The sequence below is a fragment of the Oncorhynchus mykiss genome, chromosome 8 (genome assembly GCF_057628025.1).
Source record: "Oncorhynchus mykiss isolate SJ-2025 chromosome 8, ASM5762802v1, whole genome shotgun sequence".
In the NCBI taxonomy this organism is placed as follows: domain Eukaryota; kingdom Metazoa; phylum Chordata; class Actinopteri; order Salmoniformes; family Salmonidae; genus Oncorhynchus; species Oncorhynchus mykiss.
In genome coordinates, this window is record NC_143029.1 from 57,558,413 (window position 1) to 57,585,406 (window position 26,994).

Sequence of the window (26,994 nt, forward strand, 5' to 3'; positions counted from 1 at the left end):
GTTTGATAATCAAACATTTATTTCAATATTTAGACATAGTCAACTCCATAGAATAGTGAAATACAGAGTGTATTTAGAATGTGGAATACAGAGTATGTCTGGTGGTATCATTATACACAATGATAGGAATTCGACCCTCTAAATAAGAGCGACTTCTGACTGAGGCTTCTGTTTCGCTAGCCACAAAGCTATCTGCCAATCACCACATCTGTTCTGAATGTGCACAGGCCAACGTTGCAGATGTATAATAAAGCCAACTGTCAGTTCGACCATAGAAATAGAATGACTAGATTATTATAGATTCCATTTCTATAATCTCAACTCTGTACAAATGCATCCTCAGTCTATTGAACATCAAAACATCTTCTGCCAAACATGATTTTATTTCTGTAGATATGCTTTCCTAACAACATTGTCTGCATGGCAAAGTTACAAATATTGTATTTACAGTGATAGAAATAATTCAGAGTTAATCAATTGGTTGATTGATTGATCAATTGAGTAGGTATAAATCAAGGTACCAGCCAGAACTTTCAAAAGGTGTCATATACAAAAAAATAAGCCTTTAGATACAGTACATATCAAAATGACCATGCAGATATGACCACAGTTTAAAGCCATCATGAAAGTACACAGGCAAATATGAAACATTTTCCCCTTAAGCTGTCGCTTCCAATATACCCTTTGAGACATAAAAAATATGTAGAATATTTATATAATATCAATTCAGTGTCACTGAAAAGAAAAACACACACACACACACACAAAAAAAACGTGATTATCGATGGACATTTTTAACAACATCTTCATTTAATACATCTTACGTTCATATTGTGTACAGACACAAACAAACTGAATTACATTCCTTATCTTGGCAATCCAAATGCGACTGACATATCATGACCACTGTAAAAAAAAAAATTTAAAAAATGATACTGTGGTAGATATCTCATGTTACTTCATAAGTAGATAGTGTTCTTTACGCATAACACTCATGTCAGGGGTCTCAAACTGGCGGCCCACGGGCCACACACGTATTTAATGCGGTCTGACCTTGATTTAACCTCGTTGAAAGAGAACGTGGTCCCCGGCGAAATGGCTTTGAGACCCCTGCTGTATATGTGCAGTAAGCTCTTGGCACAGTTTTGTAAAGGTATCAGCCTACTATAATATACGTACTATACACGCCCTACTTACATTTATAGATTGCTGAATGGTTCTACCTTTGTACACAACAAACTGGATATAAATCATTGATTATTTGTCCTTGAACAATAGTCTTGTTCAGTGGCAGCATGTCACACACATATAGATCAGGTGTGATAGTTACAGTGCCACTAACCAGTGGTAGTGAAAGTAATGTTATTTTTTCACTTCTGTACTTTAGATCAAGGTTGTAATAGTTGTGTGTTTATATTCACTTTTATTTCTATTAGTTTTGACATTTTTATTTGAAATTCAGCTTAGTTTCAGTTCGTTTTCCGACCTGATTTGTTAGTTTTGATTTAGTTTTGAGTTGTATAAAAATATTTATATTTTGTTTTGATATTATTTAGTGCTGGATTCAATCCGTATCGCCAGAGTGTCGCCGAAGATCCACGTTAAAATGTAAAGGTCATTTCCGATTGAGCCGACATATGCAACGTTTACAGTGAATGCAGTCGCCGCGCCCGCGGGGAACGTTGCCTTAAATTGTCAATCACGCTATATAGCGGATCTTCAGCGCTATGGATTTAATAGAGCCCTTAGTTTCAGTTTTAGTGTTAGGGACAGACAGCATGCATGGGAGGCTAGGAGCCATTTGTGTTGCATAGTTTTTTGGGGGTGTTTTTTTGGGATGTCGTCTTCTTGCAACTGGGAGGCAGTTATACATAAGGTGACTTTTAAGGTCATAGGTTAGTTTTAAATTATTCAATAAAATTATTAGAAATTATTAAATCAATCTCAATGTAAAAAAAAAGGAATGGCGAAAGATCTGGAATAGCAAAACATACGGTGATAGGAAACTTTCTCTAGAGTATGTTTACACCAGTGCTTTTTACATTTAGTAGTACTGTACATGTAAGAATACCTAGACTATTTTTAGCTAGTGATAGTGTTCGAAGATTATGACACTGATCCTTTTTCTCAAATATTTTATGAGTTGGAGAACACATCGGGAGGGACCTCAGACCATTCCTCCATACAGAATCCTTCCAGATCCTTGATATTTTTTGTCTGTGCTTATGGACTGCATCTTTCTGGATTTTGATGTGTGCTTGGGGTAATTGTCTTGCTGGAAGATCCACTTGTGGCCAAGTTTCAGCATCCTGGCAGAGACAACCAGGCTTTTGGCTAAATGATGCCATGAAGCCGTTGACCTTAACAAGGGTCGCAGGACCAGTGAAAGCAAAATAGCCCCATAACATCAAAGATCCACCACCATTTCACTGAGTCATTTGAGTCATTTTCTATCAAGGTATCTTTACTTTTACTCAAGTATGACTACTGGGTACTTTTTTCATCACTGCAAAATTGTTTTTCTCAAAGTTGTCGGAATTCCACGTGAGTCCACTTAACAATATAAACATTACGGCTATTCGATCAAATAAGCCTCACACAGCAAATTAGCAATTCAAATGTGTTTTGACCAAATTTGACAGCTGCATACAAATAAATCCCCACTTCCTCTGCTTCTGTCTGTTTTTTTCCACATGGACAGATTTTGGGGTAGATTCAAGTCTCTCGCTTCGCCTCTTCCTCTCTGTAGCGATTCACAAGCTAGGCCTATTTGAAACGTCGCCATCTCCTGGACGCATTTACCACCCAATTTGTTTGTAAAAAAATAAAAAATATAAAACTGGACACAATTCATGATGCTTTATTTTAGTTAGTTTTGGAGTCAAAGATAATAGTTTCAGTATAGTTTTAGTTTTTCAAACAGGTTTGTTAATTTTGTTTTACTAAATTGTTTTTTCATGATTAGTTTTGGTTTCAGTTTTAGTTTACTATAATAAACTTGCTTTCGACCGATTATGACTCACTTGTTTACTATTCCTCTTGTGGGAGGGAGAGGGATGGTATTGGCATTATACAACCTCGTCTCTCAAGACTTGTTTATACCTGGCGCTAACATGCGTTCTTAGTGCTGGTCTTGCCCACACTCTGATTGTGCCCACATTTTCAGAAATGCATCTAATGTGGTATTAAAATGTCTCAAAGGCTGCATTTACACAGGTAGCCCAGTTCTGATCTTTGTTTCACAAATTGGTCTTTTGACAAATCAGATCACCTCTGAAAAATATCCGATGTGAAAAGCCTAATCCGTCCACTGTGTCTGCATTGGTACCAGATTTCCTGGTTCCTCCCTGTATGTAAATTATTTGACTGCTATTCTTTCAAAAAAATATTGATTTATTTTAAGACACATATTGACATCTGTCAATGATTTTAAAGGGCGAGATAACGATGATTTAAAATGGTTGAACTGTCCACATCTGTCTATACTTGTGTGCCTGACCACCTATGTGTACCTGACTACCTCCGGATGTGGGCTGAAAGATCTGATCACTATCCAATCACAATGCACAGTCAGAATGTGAACAAGATCAAGAAAGGACGCATGTTAGAACCAGCTATAAACAGGGATTCAGTCGTGACTCGTACACTGTACATTATAGCCCAAGGGAGACGAATGTATGATTTAATTTAATCTAACAGTACAACCAAAGTCCACAGTACAGGCTTGGCTGTCACATTGTCCAATCTGGAAAATCAACCGGATAATTAGACCAATTGGTGTGCGCATAGCAATGGGTTGGGAAGTGAAGCCTCTCCCGAGAGTGGTTTCCTTTTTATGGCACTCATCAATAGATCCATTTACTTGAAAATGAGTTGAGTGCAAAGTGAGTAGCATTCACAACATGTACAGCAGTTATAGATTTTAGTTGGCTATATGAGCTGATAGGAAAAAGGGTACTTTATCAAAATATTTATCAAAACAGCGAATACTTATTAGTATACTTATTTTAAAGGCAACAAAGGACACAAAGACTCAAAGTCCTTCTTGAATTTCCCATCTTTAAGAAATGTTTTTTTAAATTAAGGCTCCTAGTAAGCAATTATCTTACATAGTTAACCCACTGCCCCTACTAATAAATTATCTTACATAGTTAACCCACTGCCCCTACTAATCAATTATCTTACACACTGTATGCACTGCCCCTGTTCATCTATTAATATACAGTATTTGCCACTGTATACCACTGTGAGCAAAAAAAAAAGAAAGCATGATATACTGTTTTCCAGAAATCCTGGTTGTAAGAATCCCAGCGTCAGAAGGATATCCACTCACGACTTCTGAAAAACCTGGGGATTTTGGGAGAGTTACTGGGATTTCTAACCCCAGTGATAACATTTGGTGATTTCTCAAAACATCGCTCTTTTATAAATCACCTGCCAAATCAATGCATATCCTGCTAAAGTTCCAAAAACAACAATAAACACATCTCTGGTAAAATAGACTATCAATAATTAGCAAAAAGCAAATGAGGACATGTGAATATTGTTGTCAGCACAATCAGAGTACTATAAATATGTACAGTACATAGCAAAAAAATAGAAACATTTATTTTCACAATTGTCAGAGCACTATATGTATGAAAGTTGTATTATGAAAAGCACCTCTAGAGTTGCTATGCATTTACTATGCAGTTGCTATGCAGTGCAACACACTATGACAGTCACATTACACAGGGATATTAATATGCTGAGAAAGAGAACAGATCGTCAATGGAAAAAGCCTACAAAACATCATGTCTATCAACTTTGGGTGCGTTCATAAAATTCACTCTGGCTATCTACTCAGATTTCAGAGCACTCTCGTCAGAGTGTGCCAGAGAGCAGAATTACTGATGAATTTATGAACGCTCAACAGCTGTTGAATATGGCCAGTATCAGTAAACATAGGCAAAAAAAAGCGTTACTAAATTGTTGCCAGCAGCACAGTTACAGTCATCAACGCTCTGGATAACATAAACAGCCTAACCAGCTCTGCTAGGGTGAGTAAAATGGTCAGAGTGAGCTGTTCTCTCATTTATGTCTGGAAGTAGCTAGCAAGCTAGCTAACTTTAGCCAGTTAGCTTGGGTGATTGACTGCCGTTGACTGCCAACTCTACTCCTCGGCCAGAGCGTTCAGTGTGCGCTCTGAACGCTCCGAGAGTGAAACGCTCTGAATGTACAAACAGACAATCTGACAACGCTCTGAATTTACGAACGCACTCAGAGCACCCTCTGGCACTCGGGAGAGAATTTACGAACGCACCCTTAATAAACAACTTGCACGGTTTATTGCCATCGAAGGCTCTTGCCGGGTGATAACAAAATAGTATCAAATTCCTAGTTCAAACCACTTTAGCCACTATATAAAAAGAGTTAGAAGTTGTGCTTCTCAAATGGATCAAAGTTAATGTAATGAAAGGAGGGTTGAAAAGTGTGCGCAAAATGACCTTGTGGCGATTATCCAGCGTCTCCTGCATTCTTAAAGGATTATTGTGCGTGCTATAGTTTCATTTTCTCAAAGAACACACAGCAATAAAGGTAGCCCCGGTCCTATCAAACCAGGTCTAACAGTAAAACAACTGCGAAAAATGAAGAAGGATCAGATTATTGAGTAATGGAGAAACCCCTATGTACTGTACAGTGGCCTTCCTGGACCAGACACACTAAGATAGCTCTAATGAACTATATGACCATAGGACAATTTATCCAGCCCAGCTAACTCCACTGAATCCATGACGGGTTTGATAATATACAGCCGTTTATGAGCTGAATGTTCTCATTGGTCTTGTTGTGAGGTCCAGACTAGATCCAGTGTAGAAGGCCACTCATGGGGGGGGGACAGATAGGACCACCACATGGGCAGTAAGGGGGAATGGTAAGAATAAGTGCTGACTGTGCAGCTGTTCACTCCCTATACGCCAGACCCAGGGTGGGGGGCGGTGTTTGGGAGGCACCTTTGAAATAGTTCCTGGAGTTGTCCGGACTTGGACCTCTATCCGGGAGCAGGATGATTTTGCCCTTCCTCCGCAGGGTGGACTCCCGACTGGAGGCGATGGAAAGGGTCTCGGAGGCGGCCTCGCTGCCCACTCCACTTAGTCCCTCCACAGGGGTCACACGGATGGTGGTGATGCCCTGGTGGGGGTGGTGGTGGTGGTGGTGGTAGTGTGGGTGGTGCATGTAGGGGTGACCCCCTCCCCGCTCGCTGCCGGTGTCCGTACCCGTCTGACTCATCCTCCCGTCGATGGAGCCGTAGCCGTCCTTGAGCGAGTCGCAGCTCTCCGAGTCGCGGTTGAGGTCGTTGAGCTCAAAGGACTGGCGGATGCTACCCCGTTGCTCCTGCGGCTTCCACCTCCAGGAGCCACTGCCGTCCGGAGGCTTGATCACAGGCTTGTTTTCCGGGTGGGCCTCCACCCTTACGATGCCCTGGCCCGGCTCCTGGTCTGTCAGGGCCTTGTAATGGATGGAGCCTGTGCAGCTGACCACGCTACCGTCCTCAGAGCTCTTGGGGCTGCCGTGCTGGAGTAGACCCTGCTGCTTGGACACGGTGATGACCTGCATGATGCGCGGCTGGTTAGTTAGGCTATTAGTCCTGCACAGGGCGCCCTCTTTGGCCACTTTCAGCCACTTGGAGCGCGCCGAGCCTCCTCCGCCAGGGATCCCACCGCCGACATAGCTATCCTCTCTGTCCTCGTCATCCTCATCCTCCCTGGTGGAGGTGCTGCTGTTGTGCTCCTGGGTCTCCTCGGGGATGTGGACCAGCTGGGAGGAGCCTGGCCGGGACTGGATGGAGACGCGGGCCCCCGCGGCCAGGCCGCTGCTGCCCCCATTGTGGGGGAGGTGGTTGGACAGCGGCACGATGCTAGCTGCCAGCTTCATGTACTGGGCGGGGATGTGGCCCTGAGCACGGAGCTCCGCCTCCAGGCCCATGGCGGACGGCTCAGAGCTGCACCTCAGCTCCATGGTCCTCTGGGGCGAGGAGGAGGAGGATGTTGAATGGTGGCGTCCCACCACCACCCCACTGTCCATCACCTGCAGTGAGAACTTGCGGTTCTCGTTCTTGCTCTTCCACTGCGACAGCAGCTGCTTGGAGCGCGTGGAGTCCATGGAGGCGTGGATGCTCGCGTGGCGGCGCGGGACCCGGTGCTCTTCGGGGAGCGAGCCGCCGTGCGACCTGGGTAACGTGCTACTGTTAAAGGTCACCAGGCTGTCCTGTTTACACAGCGTGCTTGACGAGGTGATGCACTCCACATCAGCACTGGCCCTCTTCAGGTTGTTCAGGGAGCTGGACTCGCGGCAGGAGGGGACCCGGGTCAGGAGGGTCGCGGGACGGGCGGCGGTGAGGCTATCGGTGGTGCTGATGCTGTTCAGGCTGTTCATGCTGTTGAGGCTGTTGGGCTGCAGGTGGCGCCCTGCGCTCTGGCTGACGTTGGGCACGGTGTTGCTCCTGGGGGGCTCACGGAGCGGGGGAGGCTGGGGCTGCTGTCTGGACGTGTCCCGAGTAGGCTGAAAGTTACCCACTGCATACAGACCCTGAAGGGAGGACAGACCATGACAGCATTCTTTATAGGTTGAACTACAATCCTGAGCTACCTCTACCTACCTATCTATACCTAATATATCTGTATCTACCTATAAACTGTCTAAAATTGTCTTAGGCGTCTGTAGACAGACATTAGTACACAATCAAGCATCATTCAGTGAACATATGTAAGACAAAAAACATTTTTAAAAAAACAAGCAAGGGCAAAGAGCCATTCGTTCAACATGAGGTCTGCACGATTGTGTCAGTGGATTTGGTGTGCCACTGGTCATGTGACATGTCTTAGTCACTGAGTCATAGATAATGCAGCAGCCAACTGCATTACTGTCGTGGTAAATTGTCAGTGGCACGATCATAGCCACATCATAGCCTCAAGCACTTCTGATTTAATATTCCTCAATGTGAGGATATTGTGTGGGTGGGTGTAGGTGGTGTGACATGAATGTTTGTGGGATGTGCATGTCTGTTATTTATACATGTCCATGATCCAGTACCATGAAAATCCAATATTTTGTCGCATATTGCTGAAAAGGATTTGAGCAAATGCACAGTATCTTTACCAATCGTAATCATGTTATGTATTTCTGATGCTGCCCATTAAGCTAATTCAATGCACATTTCATTTTGGTGACATATCCATTACCATGTAGCCTAATTATAGCCAACAGTATTTGAAAAATGTTGAAACATTGACACCCTCATACAACAGCATGAATCATATTGCTCAAAACTAGTGCATCCTGCTCTGTTCAGCATGCCGGTAATTGGATTTCTGGAACCCTATTTACAAAAGCACCACAGACTCAACAAACAAGCTAGCAAAACATGCCACTATTCATTACATCCATCAATATACAGACAGACAGTTGCACCTTTTCCTAGAGGCTCCACTCTTAGAAAAAAATGGTTCCAAAAGGGTTCTTTGGCTGTCCCCATCGGAGAACCTTTCGGTTCTAGGTAGAACTCTTTTTATTTCAAGTTAGAACTATTTTGGGTTCCATGTAGAACCCTCAGTGGAAAGAGCTCTGCATGGAACACAAAAGGGTTCTACCTGGAAACAAAAGGGTTCTACCTGGAACCTAAAATAGTTCTTCAAAGGTTTCTCCTATGGGAACAGTCGAAGAACTGTTTTAGCTTCTAGATAGCACCTTATTTTTTCTAAAATGCCAGAAGGAGATGAGAGGCTAGCTATATCAGAGGTGTGCTCTAGTATTAGAAAGAATGGCTTCAATGAGATGAATCTTCAGATCAATGTTCTTCAATCCTGGTCCAGGTGACCCACCGGGTATGCAGGCTTTTGTTCCATCATGATACTTACACACCTAATTCAACTAAATCAATTTGGCATGTTATTTAATTTACAAGGTGAATGAGGTGTGTTACAACATGGACTGGAACAAAAACCTGCACCTCTTGTCAGTCTCCAGGACCAAGAGCCTGGAGTGTCCGAAATGGCACATTATTCCCTATATAGTGCACTTCTTTTGGCCAGAAAAAGTAGTGCACTTTATAGGGGATAGGGTTCTCTTCCATACGCAGACCCAGATCTACAGTCGTCGAGTGTCACCAGTTAGTCTCCCCGGACCAAGACCTAGAAGATCAGTGATCAACTAGAGATCTACTAGAGCATCTCACCAGGTAGACGGCGATCCCGCCTCCGATGAGGAAGCCACAGTAGACGTCGATGGCGTGGTTCTTGAACTGGATGATGCGGGTCAGGCCACAGATGATGCCACCCATAATGAAGGTGAAGACCAGCAGGGGCTTCAGCAGCTTGGAGGAGTCCGTCAGCGTAGCGTTGAAGTACATCTGGAGGAGAGAGGAGACTCAGTGTGCCATTACTCAGGCATCCATATTAGGAAGTCGCCAACTGACAACTGTGGAAGTTTTGTCGGAAAACTCACCATACTTACATTCTAAATAGTAGGCATTTTGGGTATGCGAAAATATAAACTTTTAAAGTATATGCATTCTTTAAATGCCAGGATGTCATACTCATTTCGGTTAATTATCTAGTAGAATTGTCTGCACACTATAGAGGAAGAGGATCGTCTTTTCAGATCCACGTGCGATTGACAACAGCTGATAATCAGAATATGGGACTCGCTCTACAAAAATGAACGAATGACCGATAACAATTGCACATTAGATGATGCCTTCACAGTATAGATGTATTATATAGTATGCTGTTATTTGTTGCATACTGCATTCAGTTTTACCAAACAGTATGTTCTAAATAGTATGTAGTATGTAGTATGAGTATGTAGTATGCAGTATGTAGTATGCCGTTTTAGTAAGTAGCAGGCAAGACAGATTTCGGCCACAGCCAGGGAGTTTTGTCTGACAACTGGCGAGTTCCTACTATGGATGCCGTACAGCTAATAATTCAGCTATCGTCTATACAGTTATCTATTTACCATATATCCAGTTGCATTATGGATTCGACAAATTGTTCTTGTTTGTAGAGAGGCCTTAGGCTGCGGAGAAGGATGTGTGTGTGTGTGTGTACGTCTGTGTGTGTGTGTGTATGTGTGCTTGTAGCTGGATTACTTACAGAGACGTAGACAGCAGCGAAGGCGGCCAGAGTGGCATGCTGCGAGGGAAAGGACTTCCTGGAACGACAGGAGAGGGAGACGGTCATTTTTTTATCTTCCGCTTGAGAGACGGTGAGACGGACTGAAGGGAGATCCACCGTGAAGGGCGCAACCCGTGATCGATTTGCCACAGCAATGAGTTGGTTATATTTGCCCCACAAATCACTGACCATATTTTGAGCAGTTTGAGCATTAGCATTGCGAGTTATTGTCACATCCCTAGCCTGCATTAGCTTGCCACCGAGGAATAAAGTCAACAAACAGCTGTTAATTCACTTTATTAAAAATGACGGACAATCAGACTTCAGGAGCAGCACATACCTACTGTGCTGTAGCCGTCATTCATCTATGGTCCTCCTCCAGACTCACTTGCCTATTAAAGTATTCCATAGCCTACATCATTTATACAATACAAAAACTGCACCCTTAAAGGACTTGAAACATATGCTAATCCTAAGAAAATCAACAATGTTTAATCTGACAACTGAGGGACCTTCTAACAAGGATTACAAAGGGGCCTATCTCCATGCAGATGTGCACAGGCCTACTTCCCTTCCTGAGAGGCTGGACAGAACAGAATACACACAGTACAGATTCCGCATATTGAGTAAACAGAAACTGACAGCCTCGGTAAGAGCTGAAAATGATAGCTGTGAAATACTCAGTTGCAATGGTCTGTGTGTGGGTTCAGGCAGATCTGCCACACATTCCCTGTTTCGTAAGTGCACCGGGATGAACTGAGTGGGCTGTAGGAACAGCATCTCCGGTTCTCCTTGCTCTCTTTTTATTTCTGTACCGGCAGACCGTAGCTAGGACAGCTACATTGTACAGTGAGTCAGACACAGTATTTATTAAGTTAAGCAACTTGGTGGAGAGAGTGGAGACATTAAAGTAAAGAAGATTCACCCATTTTTTTATGTTATATTGTATTTGTGCTTCTCTGAGCGATGTCCTATCAATTCCCAGGGTCATTTCATGTTTTCATGTGTATCCGAGCTACATGTGTTGCCGTTCAAGCAGGCCGATATAACATTTAAAATGGGTGATTATTTCCTTTAAGTGCCTTTAACAAACTAATGCCTCAGACTGGTGGTGAGTCACTCCTGAGGTAGAGGCTAGTGTGGGTGTTGTTTAGCAAGCTAGCGCTATTCTTAACATTGCAAATTAGCATTTCGTAACATAGCTTTCCAATGTAGAGTATATGAACAACAGATAGATGTACAGTAGGCATGTTGTTGGTTTACTGGCTGGGAAAGGTGTTCGCTGTAATAATGTGTGAAACTTCTGTATATACTACATTGGAGAGATATGCTAATGACCATCTGTGGCGGCCCACTATAGACGACGTTGCGTGCCACTTGCAGTGCACAATTTCAGTGCCTGTGTTTACAAACTCCAGGGTGAAGTTTCTCCTACGTTTCCCCTTCAAATCTAGGACAATGTTCCCCTCCACCAGTCCTAATCTTTAATTATGATCTAAATGGCAAACGTGATCCTAGATCAGCACTCTGACCTGCCAGCGTCGATGACGGCTGGGTCTGCTCCCCCAGAACAGAAGTCCTCTGTGATGAAGGAGCTGTCGTCACAGGTCAAGTTGAGCGTGGTGTAATTGGGTTTACACACTGTCAGGAAGTATGGGGCGTGGTAGCCCGTCGACAGCTGGATGATATCAGTGATGAGAGCCGTCAGGCACAGTCCAAATACATGGACCCCTGGTAGAGTGATGGGGGGGGGAGGGGGCAGGAAGTGGGAGAGCAAGGGAGGTATTACTCAGCTAATCACCAAAAGACAAGACAAAACACTATGTAGAAAATGTGGGTGTTCACTACACAGCTGTGTCAGTGTTGTGAAGTTAGATACCGCCATTATGTTTTCAAGACCTCGCAATTGAGAAAATACCAAAACTTACCAACAAACCGAACAGCACGCCGTATGTACGAGTTGAAATTGCAGCCGGCTGCATTGATATTGGCCTCTGTTTTGACCCCAGTCTTTTTCCTAGACAGACAGCAATACAGGATACCTTCTCCTATCATTATCTAAGAAGAGATTCGACAGAAAGGACAGACAGAGGGAGGGTTTAATTAACACAGACCAGGTTTGGGGTCCATCCTAGTTCAGTTTCTGTATGTTGAATAATTGGACCAAATAATTTATTCATAGGATTGCTCCTGAATTGACTAGAAATGTATTAGGTAACACTGACAGATAATGTATTCATAATCTCAGTGGATAGCAGCATCTGTTAGTGAAGGAGAGATGGCTAAAGTGAATGCAGGGCTGCTCCACCACCTGAGGCAGCTAAAATAACTACATGCCTTTGAGGCAGCTACACTAACTGGCTGCCTGAGAGGCAGCTACTACAGTCTGACACCTTCCACGGCTCCCAGTGCCATGCTAAGGTAGAGATTGGCTACTACACAGGACCACAGCTGGGACAAACCACAGGACCCGCGTGGGAAACTCCCCACGACAGCTGGCACGTACTCTCTCACCTGCGGGGTGAGAAACAAATTACCCTGTTGGGGAAACACTGTACATCTGGGTTGAACCATCTAAGCAGCGGGGGGAAATATCTACTCCATGAGAACAGGTGGGAAACACCATACAATGACAGACTGTATGAGAAAGAGGAAAACATCGACATGGAGAAAACTCCAGGGGATAACTTCAATTATGTATGAACACATACAGAATGTGAGATGCTCAGAGATGCTTGGGAAAATGGTCACAACGGGGGACCAGCGTGCGTGTGTTTCAGGGGAAAGGGGTGTATCCGAGCTCCTTCAGCTAGGACTTGAAAACCTCCCCATTCTTGCTCAATGTTGCATGCCTTCTCAAACAGCTGCGACTGTATATGCATTCGCACGTCAAGTCTTCTCTTGAGTTGGGTTCGAGGATGGAACAACTGTTGAACATCTGAGCTTGTGGTTGTTTGTGGGGGAAGGGTGGGGAGAGTGTGTGTATGTATCCCACATCTGTTGCTAAGAGGTAATGATGTTCGGAACAGTATAGGATGAATCACAATAACCGTTTCCCAAAAATAAAATGTTGAAAAAAGTGTAGGGATCTGAATACTTTCTGAATGCACTGTACATATTTAAAATAATATTTATATTTGTTAAAAAATATATATGTGGGGGATTGGAAAGAATGCAGACAATTACTGTACAATGATTGAAGCCACAATCTATTTGCAATATTAAAGCCCCTACAAAAATTATTCAAAACAAATAATAATAATAATAATGAACACATACACACAACACATTTGTGAATGTGTATGTGTGAAACACTGGAAAAGTGTGTTCAATCTCCAAATTGTAAAAGTCGTGGTAGAAAACAGAATCCTAAAGGGGTGAAATTTGTTTTGGCAGAAGAATCACCCATAAAAAAAAAATGGAATTTCAACAAAGAAGACATTGGACAAAATACACATTTCAAACATAACCAATAAATGATGACACTTGAACCCTTAAAAGCCCAAGGGCAAAACACTTCTAGAAGAGTGAGATACATTCATGCTACACAGGCATGCCCTCTAAATAAATGAATACCCGTTGTCAAATTGGTTAAACGTTCTATAACGGTTTACAATTGTCCATTCTAGGAGCAATTACTACAGTATAGCCTATACTGTATAATGTAAAGTGTGCGTTCGGCACAGTAGGAGGAACATGACATTAAATACATTATTGCCTGCATTTACTTTAATGATGAGAGGATCAGCGAGTGGGAACAAATTAAATAGGCAGGATTTATAGTCCATCAATAATCTCCTGCTACAGAATATTGATGTTATAGAATCTATATATATGATTTATCTCAAACAAGGGGGATAATATGAAGTTAATGACTCAAGGAGGGAGATAGGGAGTTGCATTAACCATCATAGACCATGTTGCTAGAGGCGGACTCATTAGCCATTGTACTGAAAATATTTGTTGTATGCTTATATGGCCGTCTTGTAGTTTTTGTATATAATACTTAAGATGTATAGTGACCTACTTCTTTAAAAAAAATAACATCAGTACAAGTCACAGCTTAGTATCTGAACCATATTAATTTTGGACTGCAAAGCTGGTAACATAGTCCGATAAATGTAGTCATGTAGCTAAAGTAGAAGAAACCTAAATAGAGAAACCAGGTGTAGATTCCTCTGTGTGCTTCCACCTCGAGACCAAGTCATGCACGTATTAAAAAAACACAAGAAAACCCTTCAGTGGAAAGCTGTATTATAAAATCCATAAATGGTTTTAGCAGGTGAATTTCACCTATAACAATATTTGGCCTTATCATGGCTATGCTTTATTGTAACCAACTGCCATTCTAAGCACCCCAAGGGCCCTGTTAAATAAAGCATGCAGTAGGATACTATAGGGCTTTAACAACAACAAAAAATCACCACAGGACCAGAGAGATGTCTGTCTGTCTGTCTGTCTGTCTGTCTGTCTGTCTGTCTGTCTGTCTGTCTGTCTGTCTGTCTGTCTGTCTGTCTGTCTGTCTGTCTGTCTGTCTGTCTGTCTGTCTGTCTGTCTGCCTGCCTGCCTGTCTGTCTGTGTTGATGTTCAGCCAGTGGCCCTAGGTGGGCAATAGTCCAATAGAAGCTGACAGCGCCAGCCAAACTGTATGGGTCTGAGAGACAAAGCATGACACCGCAAGAAGCACAACACCCCGCAGGTTGCCTAGGTGATAACAGCCGAAAGAGAGAAAGAGAATGTGTCGCCGAGCGAGATGCTGTCAGGGGAATTTTTGCTGAGGACCATAGAGAGAGCAGCAGCAGCAGAGTGATGCTAAGGATTGTATGAATATAACACGCAATTATTCACCAGAGAAATCTGAAGATGTTTTGGAACGTGTAGGCCAACACTTTCCATAAAAGGTCCATGGGAAACTGTATGGCGGACACCTTCAGGTCTGTTGTTTTCTCACACGAGCAGTGTCTAATATAGAGAAGAGACGATAGATAGAACACCATAGATGTTATCTTTATGGAAGAAACAATTCCAAAACCAAGACCTTTAGCAAAGTGATGGCACTTGAAACCCTTACAAGCCCAAAGACAGAACACTTTTGGAAGAGTGAGATATTACATTTGAAAACAATGAAAACCTATTCTTTACTAGACCCTAAAAGTAAATCCACTGTAAAGGGGGAAAAAAACCTAGGGAGTGTACACTTCTGGGTGAGTGAACCCTTAGAAGTGATCCTACAGCCTAGGAGTGAATTCATCTGCATGAGTAAACACATTGTGACATACCGTTGGGAGAAAACCCTTCTGATATAGTAAGTCTAGGTAAATGAGCATGCTAAGATATGAAAAGGCATACCTTTTTGAAGTGAACCTCAGACAGTGTAAGTAAGCCCGTTGGATTCTCCCTGAACTCTCATTCAGCATGAATAAACCATATGTGACTACTGAAATGTGGAGGAACCCTTAGGAGGGAACACACTGAGATTAAGGGCATGCTGGCCGTGAGTAAGCCCTTAGAAATGAAACATGAAGAGTGAATTTAGCTGACAATCTGAATATGGAACCCTTAGAGGGGGACTAAGCACACACACAGTGAGTAAACCAGGACCGAGTGAGTTTTCCAGCACAGGCCCTAAACCCTAAGAAGTGATCCCGTAAGAATACATTTGGTTGAACACTGACTGTGAGTTCAGCTAACACCGGAATGAAAGTAAATTGAAGAGCACACTGATGCCACTAGCTTGGTCCCAGATCTGATCGTACTGTCTTTCCAACTTCTATGGTCATTGTTTGGCGTGACTAGGAGTTGGTAAGACGCCAAAAACAGATCTGGAAACAGGCTATGATGCTAGACCCTTCAGGCAACCAATAGGGAGCGAGGGAATGAGGTTTGTGGTTATACTGACCGTAGCTGTAGGTCCAGCGAAGGCCAGGCTGAAGAGCATGAGGAAAGGGATGACTTCCTCAGCGGGCCTGATGTAGGGCATACTCAGACTGCGGTCATTGCAGCTGTAGCCCAACCGCACCGGTTTGAACACGTCGGTCAGCTCCAGGAAATACAGGCTGACCACAGAGGAAGCCATGATTGGGAGCTGGAGGGAGAGAGTGGGGAGGGAGGGGGAGAGGGGAATGGTAGGGAAGAGAGATGAGGTTGAGAGGAGGATAGAGGAAGACAGAAAGAGAAAGAGAGAGATTAAACAGAGGAGGGCAATAGGCAGATGTTTCAGAAAGAGAGGAGAGAGAGAAATGAGAGACAGAGAGGGGGGAAAAGGTTAGAAGCTGTCATGATAACATATGGCAGGCAGCAGACAGAAAGCAAACTACTATAAGAGCCCTGTCGGACAAGCCAACCAAAATAAAACCCACTATTCTTCAAAATGACATCCTTCCTGAGCACTGAGATATTAGCCTTTTTAAACAGCAATGCTCTTCCAGACAGGGCCACAAAGGGGCCCCTGTTTCCAATTAGCGACTTCATTTAGCAAACTAAGAAACATAGAGAATACAATGATGATAACTGGTTTGATATGAAACACCATTGCGCTAAAGAGTGATTGGATCCCGACAGAATTCCACAGTCTTAAGAGATTTACCGCCTAGCACTTTGTTGATAACCATCTGTTACCCAAGCACAACAGCACTGTGTACCACACCGCATAGTGCATACAGAACCAACACAACAACACGAACTGTGAACATGGAGAACACAAAACGAGCGGTTTATGAAAGCACAGCGATTACAATGGGGTAGATTTCCCATGAATTCTTCCTTCGTAGTGCACTCCACTTCAGAACAACCCAAGAGCTCCGTGAGAAATGTGTTTCTCCAGAAATCACACAGGCGGTTTCCATGTACCCCTTGCAGTGGGGATGACACATTATTACAACAGCAACAGAATGGCATAGCACGCAGGCTGCTGAGGATGCGTGAGGACTATTGATTAACCAAACAAATATATATATGGAAGCGTAGCATTTCAAAGGAAAATACATTTGAGGGGAAATGTTTATCTTTTTACCGCTGACCAAAGGCATCTTCAGAGGCTGTGATGGCATTTACAGATGTAACACCAGTGAGAGCAACCATTCTCTGTTGGTGGGGGTGTTACTGTAGTAGGAGGGACTCGTACGAATACAGGATCGGTGTGTGTGTGTGTGTGTGTAACTGTCTGGTAAACACTTCAGTGTCCGACAGCTGCTTTACCTTAAAGCTGCACACATAACAAGCATCATTACTATCGCAGAGGGACAACGCAGATAAATTTTTCGCGGTCTACCCATTTCCTCCAGCCCTTGAAGGTCTGAAACAAACTGTCAAAACATGTATCCTAGTTGGTAACTCTCCTACCTGGAATGGGTCATACCAACTCACTTCTACAGAGGTGACATTATCTTTCTGAAAATACATCACAGTATTTACACTTTCTAATAATAGCATACAATCCCTAAGCCCGAAACAATACAGAGGCCGTACATTTACGTACTCAACAGAGAGAAACTAAACCCCTGCTCCAAAATGTGGCACCACCACACGAGGCAATGTGAATGGGCATCCAATGCGGCACATTGCCTCCCCCTAGGATCGGAAGCACACATTGGACATGGGGGAAACAATGTCACAATTAACATCTCTAAAAGGCTGCTGCAAGCTCACGTTTCGAGTTTCAATTGATAATGCCATTGGTAAACAGGCCATGATGATTGAAAGGTCCCCAAATCCCACTTGATGTCTGAGGATGAGTTGAGGTGACTGGGAATGCAGCAGTCTCTTGGATGGGTTCACAATATGATTCATGATACCCAGCCTCCCACTCTCCTGTTCAGACAACCACTATCAAAGTGATCTACAATAGGGAACATTCCTTAGAACATTTCTTCCTGTCAACATTCTAATGTGGTATTCAGTGAATACTTGTTTTAGCTCCTGTTATTTTTCTATCACTCTAGTACACATTAATTGTTGTATGATTTCACAAAATTGCTGCATGTAAAAATATATATAAATATATATAAATATATATATATATATATATATATATATATATATATATATATATATATATATATATATATATATATATATATATATATATATATATATATATATATATATATATATATGTGGCCTCCCGAGTGGCGCAGCGATATAAGGCACTGAATTTCAGTCCTAGAGGGGTCTCTAGAGATCTGGGTTCGATCCCGGGCTGTGTTGCGACCGGGAGACCGATGAGGCAGTGCACAATGGGCCCAGCGTCGTCCGGGTTAGGGGAGGGTTTGTCCGGCCAGGGATGTTCTTGTCCCCTTGCGCTCTAGCGACTCCTTGTGGTGGGCCGGGAGCATGCACACTGACCTCGGGTCACCAGCTGTACGGTGTTTCCTCCGACACATTGGTGCGGCTGGGTTCCGGGGTTAAGCGAGCAGTGTTTCAATAAGCGAGCAGTGTGTCAGTGTGGCTTGGCGGGGTCGTGTTTCGGAGGACGCATGGATCTCGACCTTTGTCTCTCCCGAGTCCGTACGGAGTTGCAGCGATGGGACAAGATTGTAACTACAAACTGGGGCGAAAAAGGGCTAAAAAAATACAATAAAAAATGTATATACATATCTAAAGTGAGTAATTTATTACTTTTAATGATAGCTAAACGTGGACCATGTGAACTGAGAACTGTGAAACGTATCTTAAACCATCTGCTCGTGTGTGAGACGTTATTGACATGACAGTATAACCAAACAAACACAGAAGCAAAGGTGAATGAAGCGGCACATTTCTTCAAACACAACAATGTTGAATAATATTTAGCTTAACGCTAGTAATAAATAGGTAGGGTAGATGGACGCAAGGCAAGCCGCGTTGTCACAGGACCATTGAAGCAACTGAGCCCCTTCCATAACATGAATGATGATGAAGAGATATATAGAGTAGGCCTATAAGCCACAGTGCCAGAATTTCTACCGTATTGTTCATCACAATCCAATCCATCCACATGCATTCATTTCCGAAGCATCTTACAGTTGCCAAAAAATGATGGGTATAAAGCTAATCGCAAACAAACACCTGAGGAGCTGTGCTGCCTGGTTGCCCACCATACTGATAGCACTTTGCAACCTCATGCTCGTTTAATAAGAGCTTACCGTGCAAGTCTGTTCCTGCATCTGTTCGATTACTGCAATCCAGGTTCTGTGTAGGCTCTCTGCTCGCTATGATGCCACCAGTTAATTGACTAATTGAGCTCCATAAAGAACTTAACTAAACGATGATCTGCACGATTATCTTGCCTGTCCTTAAGCGATCGTAAAGGAGCATCGATGTAAATCGACTGAAGGAGGGGCAGTGGGTTGTTCCCCGCCCAAGGGCAAATTTTAAAAATGCAGTGTCACATTGAATATTTATGTTAGAATAATACAGTTTCCCCGGTCGAGCGACCAATGGTTTATCAGCCACATTTTTCTTTCCTTACCGTGGCTCTGAATAAATAGTCGCCATACCTTTGACCAACATATTATACATCAATTGAGTTTGTGGATTACACTTTACATGTTTCCACTTTTTCTAATGATTTTTTTGTTGTTGTGGTAGAGATATAACTTTTTGTTTTTCAGTGGATATTCCCTTCTATTCAATCCCATGGTAGAGCAGGCTGGGCCACCAGGGCAGTGATTTAAGTCCCATGGTATGACACTTTTATATTACAATGATCACTCACTCTCTCTCTCTCTCTCTCTTTTCTCTCTCTCTCTTACCCAGGGCAATCCTTCTTGTTGATGTCACACATAGACAAGAGTTAGCCGTTCTTCATATCCCGTCTTTATGCTTACTCAAGCATAGTAAACACAGTCGACATCGGCTAAAGAGAAATGAACCGAGGAAGAAATAGAGGCTGGAGCAGAGAACTCTCCATGGTGCTAAAATGAGATACTCTGTACCACTGTGTGGTTCTCCATTTTCATTACTCTAATCTTATTTTTTACTCACCTTTCCACTGACTTTTTACTGATATCAGACATGTTGTGCATTTATGGGGATGGAGAAGGCAACCCACATTTGGTCAAAACTAGCATTGCCATCCACTACAGTCACTGCTTCCAAGAATGGTATGGAATGGTATAGAATGGAATGAACTATTGAACTAACCTAACGTAGCAGCCATAAAAGACACGCGTGAAACTAGATCCCCTACATCCCTCAAACTCAACCCTGGACCTCGAAGCCAGTTCCACTGCCTTTTTTTCCATTGTACCCCTCTAATCAGGGACCGATTTAGACCTGGGACACCAGGCGGGTGCAATAAATGATCAGGAAGAACAGAAAAGCAGCATAATAACATAGCATAATATAAATATTATTAACTCCAGGTGATGTCACCAGGCAGGCCAAAAGTCCACCCAGCCAAAACAGGCTGAAATTTCAGGCGGTCTTTTTAAACAGCTCTAACTCCAACATCAGTGCTTAAAGGCACTGGGCCTTTAAGCCTGCACGGCCCACATATTCTCCAATCCAGACATACACTGAGCATACCAAACATTACAAAGACCTTCTTAATATGGAGTTGTGGCCAGTTAAACAGTCAGAGCCACATCCAACTCACAAGTTAGCAGGACATTTATGTTGTTCATCCTCAACTCATATCCATAGGGCATATATTTCCAATAGTGACTGAAACCAAAGAAGTCAGTGTTGACTTCCATCTGCTTGACGGACAAAGTGAAGGGAACCTCTGCATCTCAACGACATGTTTGCATTACAGCCCTCCTGCCTGTACTTTAGAAGCCCCATGAGAAAGCTTGTTCAACTTAATATGGGGATCTAGCCCTCTCCAATGTGTCCATCCAAGAACCAGGCCATATAGCCTAGTATAGGGGGAAAACGTGACCAAAGGAGTCCATCCTCACCTCTTCTATCACCGTCTGGTTTGGATCTGCGTCTACCCGCTGCAAGGGCAAACAGCAGCGCATCGTCTGGTCTGCGGAGGTCACCGGTTGTCACCTGCCTTCCATCAAGGACCTGCACGCCTCCAGGACAAGTAAGCGTGTGGGTCAGATCATCGCCGACGCCGCCCACCCCGGACACCCCATCTCTCAAAGACTCATGACCAAAACCGCCTGCCACCTGAACAGTTTCTCCCCTGCGGTGGCCCTCATCAACCGGCCATCAGGCTCATAGGGATTAAGTGACTTTGCATTGGGCCGATTACTGCACCTTGTCATCAACGACCTCGAATACCAATCTGCACTCTATTGCAATGGCCCAACACTGTATACTGTATTCGCCAAGGCAACTCTGCTTATTTAGATATTTCCCATCTGTAAATTGTATATTCCCACTGTTATCAGCCTATAATACACTCTAGAGTTTTATGTTTTATGGTTAGTGTTCCGATATTGTATATTCTGTATGATGTCTATTTGGATTCTGATTCTAAAATCCATTATTTCAAAGACCAACCTGATGTTTTTTTTCAGGTAATCATCTATAGTTAATCATCAATCGATCTATAATGAATGTAAAACATGGCCTACATATTTGGTGGAGCGTCACTAAACCCACAGTAATGCTTTGTAACTACACAGCAGTCTTCACCATCATGGAGAACTCCCAGATTCAGCAGGTACCATTACTACCTTTCTGACGATTAGGCCTCGAATCACACAAAATGCTAATGAATGAATCAACCCTTGGCTACATGAATATTTGACATGGGTGTAACAGGCTGTTTAAAACAGTAGGCCTGTATAAACTGGCATGGCATATTAATATTCATGATCCCTGCTTGGGAGAAAACAAACAAGGCTAAACATGTTTAATTCTTTGAGTCATTTTTGCATAGTCCAACTAGTTTTTATGAACACTCTCTAAATGATGTGGGTGTTGAGTTATATGAGCAATGAAACAGATATGAAACAAGAGTGATGTGACTATTCAGATGAGAGTGAAATGATTTATGGTTTGTCATGTTCAACACTTCAGTTGATTGGCTACTGTATGAATCTGTTATATGACACATGACAGAAAGACATGAAGATAGTCCCCACCGCCAGCTCGTTAACCTTGAATAAGTAATTTCAGGGCCGCCTCATCATTCATCCTAGCCTTCAACGTGACTGCCATACCAATACACAGTGCCGCCGTGACTGCCACACATTCTGCGCGGCTACCTGTAGGCAATGTGGTGTTGTGCATAAAATATGATACAGCTGTATTTCGTTACATTTCCGCTGTCAGTCACCGCATATTCATTCAAAACACATTGTTTCTCTAGGCTACTCCAGCGCCAGCGGTTCAATGCGCATTGGAGCTGTCGCGGAATGGTAAAACTCACCTACCTCAACGAAATAGAAACAAGGCAGCAAGGTGACGCTGTCTTTGGTCACCTTCCCTTTTAGTCTCTCTTTAGCAGACATGATGAACCTCCTGTCTCTCCTTTGAGAGGCCGGAGACAGAGAGTTGTATTTAATTCCGCCCGTAATTTTGGCAATGTAAGAGATTACGCTTCTGTAGCTGGTGGTTTCAGCTTCATCGCCAAGTGTCGCGCTTGTGTTGAATGAACGGCTCCACTGCAGCCAGTCACTCGCGCACCAAATCACTATCGAAGCAAACCGCAAAACCGAATGGTAAAATAAAAATGTTGTGAGTATTTAGATATCTAGTGGGAAAAACATGATCCAAATATTGCATTGTATTCCTTGAGAGTATTGAATATTTTGCAAGTGACAACAACGACGTGCAACGAGAAGGAAAATGCAAAAAGATCGATGCAAGTGACGTCAGACCAATGTGCTAAAAACCTATTTTTCACACGGGTGGCACGCATGGAAGTACGCGCACACCCGAATGAATACACGGTGCTTTGGAAGCGTGTGTGTGTACGTGCTACACATATAACGATTGTAGACCCTCTAGCTCTGCACTCATTGTTAATTTTCATGTAAACATCTGTCATTGAACACAAAATACATGTAATCATTGCAGAGGGGAATTGAGGCAGAGTTGCATATCTAGGCTACTGGTAATAGATAGATCACCTAAGCCTTTTATGCATATTTTGCTATAGTAGCCTAAGGGTCTTGAAGAGAGAGATTCAGGCAGACAGACAGACACATACAAATACCCACCTCTAACTTCGTTGCTGTACAACACAAAAACATCCTCAACTTTCCTTGTGTGTTTCCTTTTATGCAGAATGCTTTCCAATCCAGTCACGTTAGCTGGTTTTCGCTTGTTTGTTATTCCACACAATATCTTTGGGTGAGAGATTCCTGACATCTTCCATTTCTTATGCCAATTTAGTGAATACTGGGGCAGTTAGCTGAATTGTGCCACCGAGCATGGGATTTAAACCCTCAGCTCCAGCTTTGTTAACTCCTTCACGTGGTCAGTAAATTCTAATACTTTTCTTACCATTTTATTTTCCATTTGTTCTTATGTGGTGGTTGTGGTGACAGTTGTATCATGGTATCGTTTTGTAAGTGTAATTTCAGCTTTATTCAGGAAGACACTCCCAAGTAAATGTTTGTTTTCCTCACCCTTCAATGTAAACACCAGACATTCTAATGTTATTACAGTTATTACAACAGATGTATGCAAACGAAAAGGGCAACAACCCAACAAACAACCAAATTTGAACTCATTCTTCAATGACTTTTAGATATCAGATTCAAAACGGATTAACCAAGGCCATAGTCTTAAAAAATGTTTGGGGTGGGATGTGTTTCACCTCGTGTGCACAATTCAGAGCTGGTAACTTCCGCCATCTAGTGTTAGAGCTTGAATATTACAATAAAAGGGAAGGTTGCGTCCCAATTGTTTTGAACAGCCTCCTTTCCTCACTACCTTAGTAACATCCCTTGATGACCAATTATTTGAAACGACCTGATAAATATTGCCCTGAGACATGAGTTGACCAGGAAAAACTCTTTATCCTTATGATAAACTACAAACACTCCCGAGCACCCTGAGTTTTTCATGGTCAAGTCACATGGTCAGGAAAAATCCAGGGGCCCTAACTAAAAGTTATATTATAAAGGTAAATTCCAGTCTTTATAACTGTCAGTGATTATATAGTAAATAGTGTTATTAAATGGTATTGGAACATTGCCAATGGTGTGCTGTTAAACATGCAAGGTCCTTAATTAACACCTACACACTCACAGCTCAGAATATCCACCACAGCCAGGCTGGCAAGCTGGCAGGCAGGCAGATGCATGCCTTCCCAACTCCCTTTGTTAAATGGGAGCCAAATAGGTGTTAATGGTAGGCTACTCAAACAAACACGCATGACTAGACACTTCATTAGCTTTTTAGATTAAAAATCATTAATTTCACACTTTATTGTAAGATTAGCAATTTGAGATAGTGATATCTTCAATGTAATGTGTATCCATCGTAGTCCAAACTTTATTTGCCACATGCGCCGAATACAACAACGGTAGACTTTACCGTGAAATGTTTGCTACAAGCCCTTAACCAACAGTGCAGTTCAAGAAGAATAAAATATTTACCAAGTAGACTAAAATAAAAAGTAATAATAAAAAGTAACAAAATAAGGCCTCCCGGGTGGCGCAGTGGTCTGTGCCACCAGAGACCCTGGGTTCGCGCCCAGGCGGCAGCCGGCTGCGACTGGGAGGTCCATGGGGCAACACACAATTGGCCTAGCGTCGTCCGGGTTAGGGAGGGTTTGGCCGGTAGGGATATCCTTGTCTCATCGTGCACCATTGACCTCTGTGGTGGGCCGGGCGCAGTGCACGCTAACCAGGTCGCCAGGTGCATGGTGTTTCCTCCAACACATTGGTGCGGCTGGCTTCCGGGTTGGATGCGTGCTGTGTTAAGAAGCAGTGCGGCTTGGTTGGGTTGTGTTTCGGGGGACGTATGGCTTTCGACCTTTGTCTCTCCCGAGCCCGTACGGGAGTTGTAGCAATGAGACAAGATAGTAACTACTAACAATTGGATACCTCAAAAAGGGGGTCTTTTTTTAAAAGTAACACAATAAGAATAACAATAACGAGGCTATATACAGGGGGCACCGGTACGAGTCAGTGTGCAGGGGTACAGGCTAGTTGAGGTAATCTGTACATTTAGGTGGGGGCGAAGTGACTATGCATAGAGAACAAACACACAGCAAGTAGCAGCAGTGTACAAGAGGGAGGGTGTAAATGTAAATTGTCCGGTGGCGATTTTTATGAATTGTTCAGCAGTCTCATGCCTTAGGGATAGAAGCTGTTGCGGAGCCTTTTTAGTCCTAGACTTGGGGCTCCGGTATTGCTTGCCGTGTGGTAGCAGAGTAAACAGTCTATAACATTGGTGACTGGAGTCTCTGACAATTTTATGGGCTTTCCTCTGACACAGCCTGTTATATAGGTCCTGGATGGCAGGAAGCTTGGCTCCAGTGATGTACTGGGCCGTTCGCACTACCCTCTGTATTGCCTTACGGTCAGATGCTGAGCAGTTGCCATACTGGCGGTGATGCAACCGGTCAGTATGCTCTCGATTGTGCAGCTGTAGAACCTTTTGAGGATCTGGGGGCCCATGCCAAATCTTTTTAGTCTCCTGAGGGGGAAAAGTTTTTGTTGTGCCCTCTTCACAACTGTCTTGGTATGTTTGGACCATGATAGTTTGTTGGTGATGTGGACACCAAGGAACTTGAAACTCTCGACCTGCTCCACTACAGCCCCGTCAATGTTAACACCTTTTCCTGTAGTCCACGATCAGCTCATTTGTCTTGCTCACATTGAGGGAGAGTTTAAAGGTTTTGTTCACATCGGCTACCGAGAGCGTTATCACACAGTCATCCAGAACAGCTGGTGCTCTCGTGCATGCTTTAGTGTTGCTTGCCTCGAAGCGAGCATAAAAGGCATTTAGCTCATCTGGCAGGCTAGCGTCACTGGGCAGCTTGCGTCTGGGTTTCCCTTTGTAGTCAGTAATAGTTTTCAAGCCCTGCCACATCCGACAAGTGTCAGAGCCGGTGTAGTAGGATTCAATCTTAGTCCTGTATTGACGCTTTGCTTGTTTGATGGTTTGTCTGAGGGCATAGCAGGATTTCTTATAAGCGTCTGGATTAGTGTCCCGCTCCTTGAAAGTGGCAGCTCTAGCATTTAGGTCGATGCGGATGTTGCCTGTAATCCATGGCTTCTGGTTGGGATGTGTACATACATTCACTGTGGGGACGACGTCATCGATGCACTTATTGATGAAGCCGATGACTGAGGTGGTGTACTCCTCAATGCCATTGCATGAATCCCGGAACATATTCCAGTCTGTGCTAGCAAAACAGTCCTGTAGTGTAGCATCTGCGTCATCTGACCACTTCCGTATTAAGCGAGTCACTGGTACTTCCTGCTTTAGTTTTTGCTTGTAAGCAGGAATCAGAAGGATAGAATTGTGGTTAGATTTGCCAAATGGAGGGCAGGGGAGAGCTTTGTATGTATCTCTGTGTGTGGAGTAAAGGTGGTGTAGGATTTTTTCCCCCTGGTTGCACATGTGACATGCTGTTAAAAATGTGGTAAAACTGATTTAAGTTTGCCTGCATTAAAGTCCCCGGCCACTAAGAGCGCCGCTTCTGGGTGAGCATTTTCTTCTTTGCTTATGGCCTTACAGAGTTGGTTGAGAGCGGTCTTAGTGCCATCTTCGCTTTGTGGTGGTAAATAGACGGCTACGAATAATACAGATGAGAACTCTCTTGGTAGATAGTATAGTCGACAGCATATCATGAGGTACTCTACCTCAGGCGAACAATACCTCAAGACTTCTTTAATATTAGGCATCACACACCAGCTGTTCACCATGACGAATAGTGCTTGTGCAGGATCCTACTGTATGTGTTGATCAACATACTGATCAATGGAATGCGCGCAAAACT

The 26,994-nt window shown here is 43.3% G+C and overlaps 1 protein-coding gene across 1 annotated transcript; it reads right to left on the bottom strand.

The window, feature by feature from the left end:
- On the bottom strand, positions 1-23,076 carry LOC110530179 (phospholipid phosphatase-related protein type 4). The gene is made up of 7 exons (XM_021613047.3): positions 22,466-23,076; positions 16,054-16,239; positions 12,083-12,212; positions 11,687-11,885; positions 10,134-10,191; positions 9,215-9,388; positions 1-7,569 (listed from the first exon to the last, which is right to left on the bottom strand). The coding sequence occupies exons 1-7, from the start codon at positions 22,541-22,543 to the stop codon at positions 5,944-5,946; spliced, it is 2,451 nt and encodes an 816-aa protein (XP_021468722.3). The 5' UTR covers positions 22,544-23,076; the 3' UTR covers positions 1-5,943.
- Positions 23,077-26,994: the final 3,918 nt, after the last annotated feature.

Coding starts and splice junctions, on each gene's coding strand:
- LOC110530179 (XM_021613047.3), bottom strand. CDS start 22,543: ATGTCTGCTAAAGAGAGACTAAAAGGGAAGGTGACCAAAGACAGCGTC. Junction 16,240..22,465: donor CTTGTTTCTATTTCGTTGAG/GTAGGTGAGTTT, acceptor CTCTCCCTCCAG/CTCCCAATCATGGCTTCCTC. Junction 11,886..12,082: donor GCGTGCTGTTCGGTTTGTTG/GTAAGTTTTGGT, acceptor TCACTCTACCAG/GGGTCCATGTATTTGGACTG.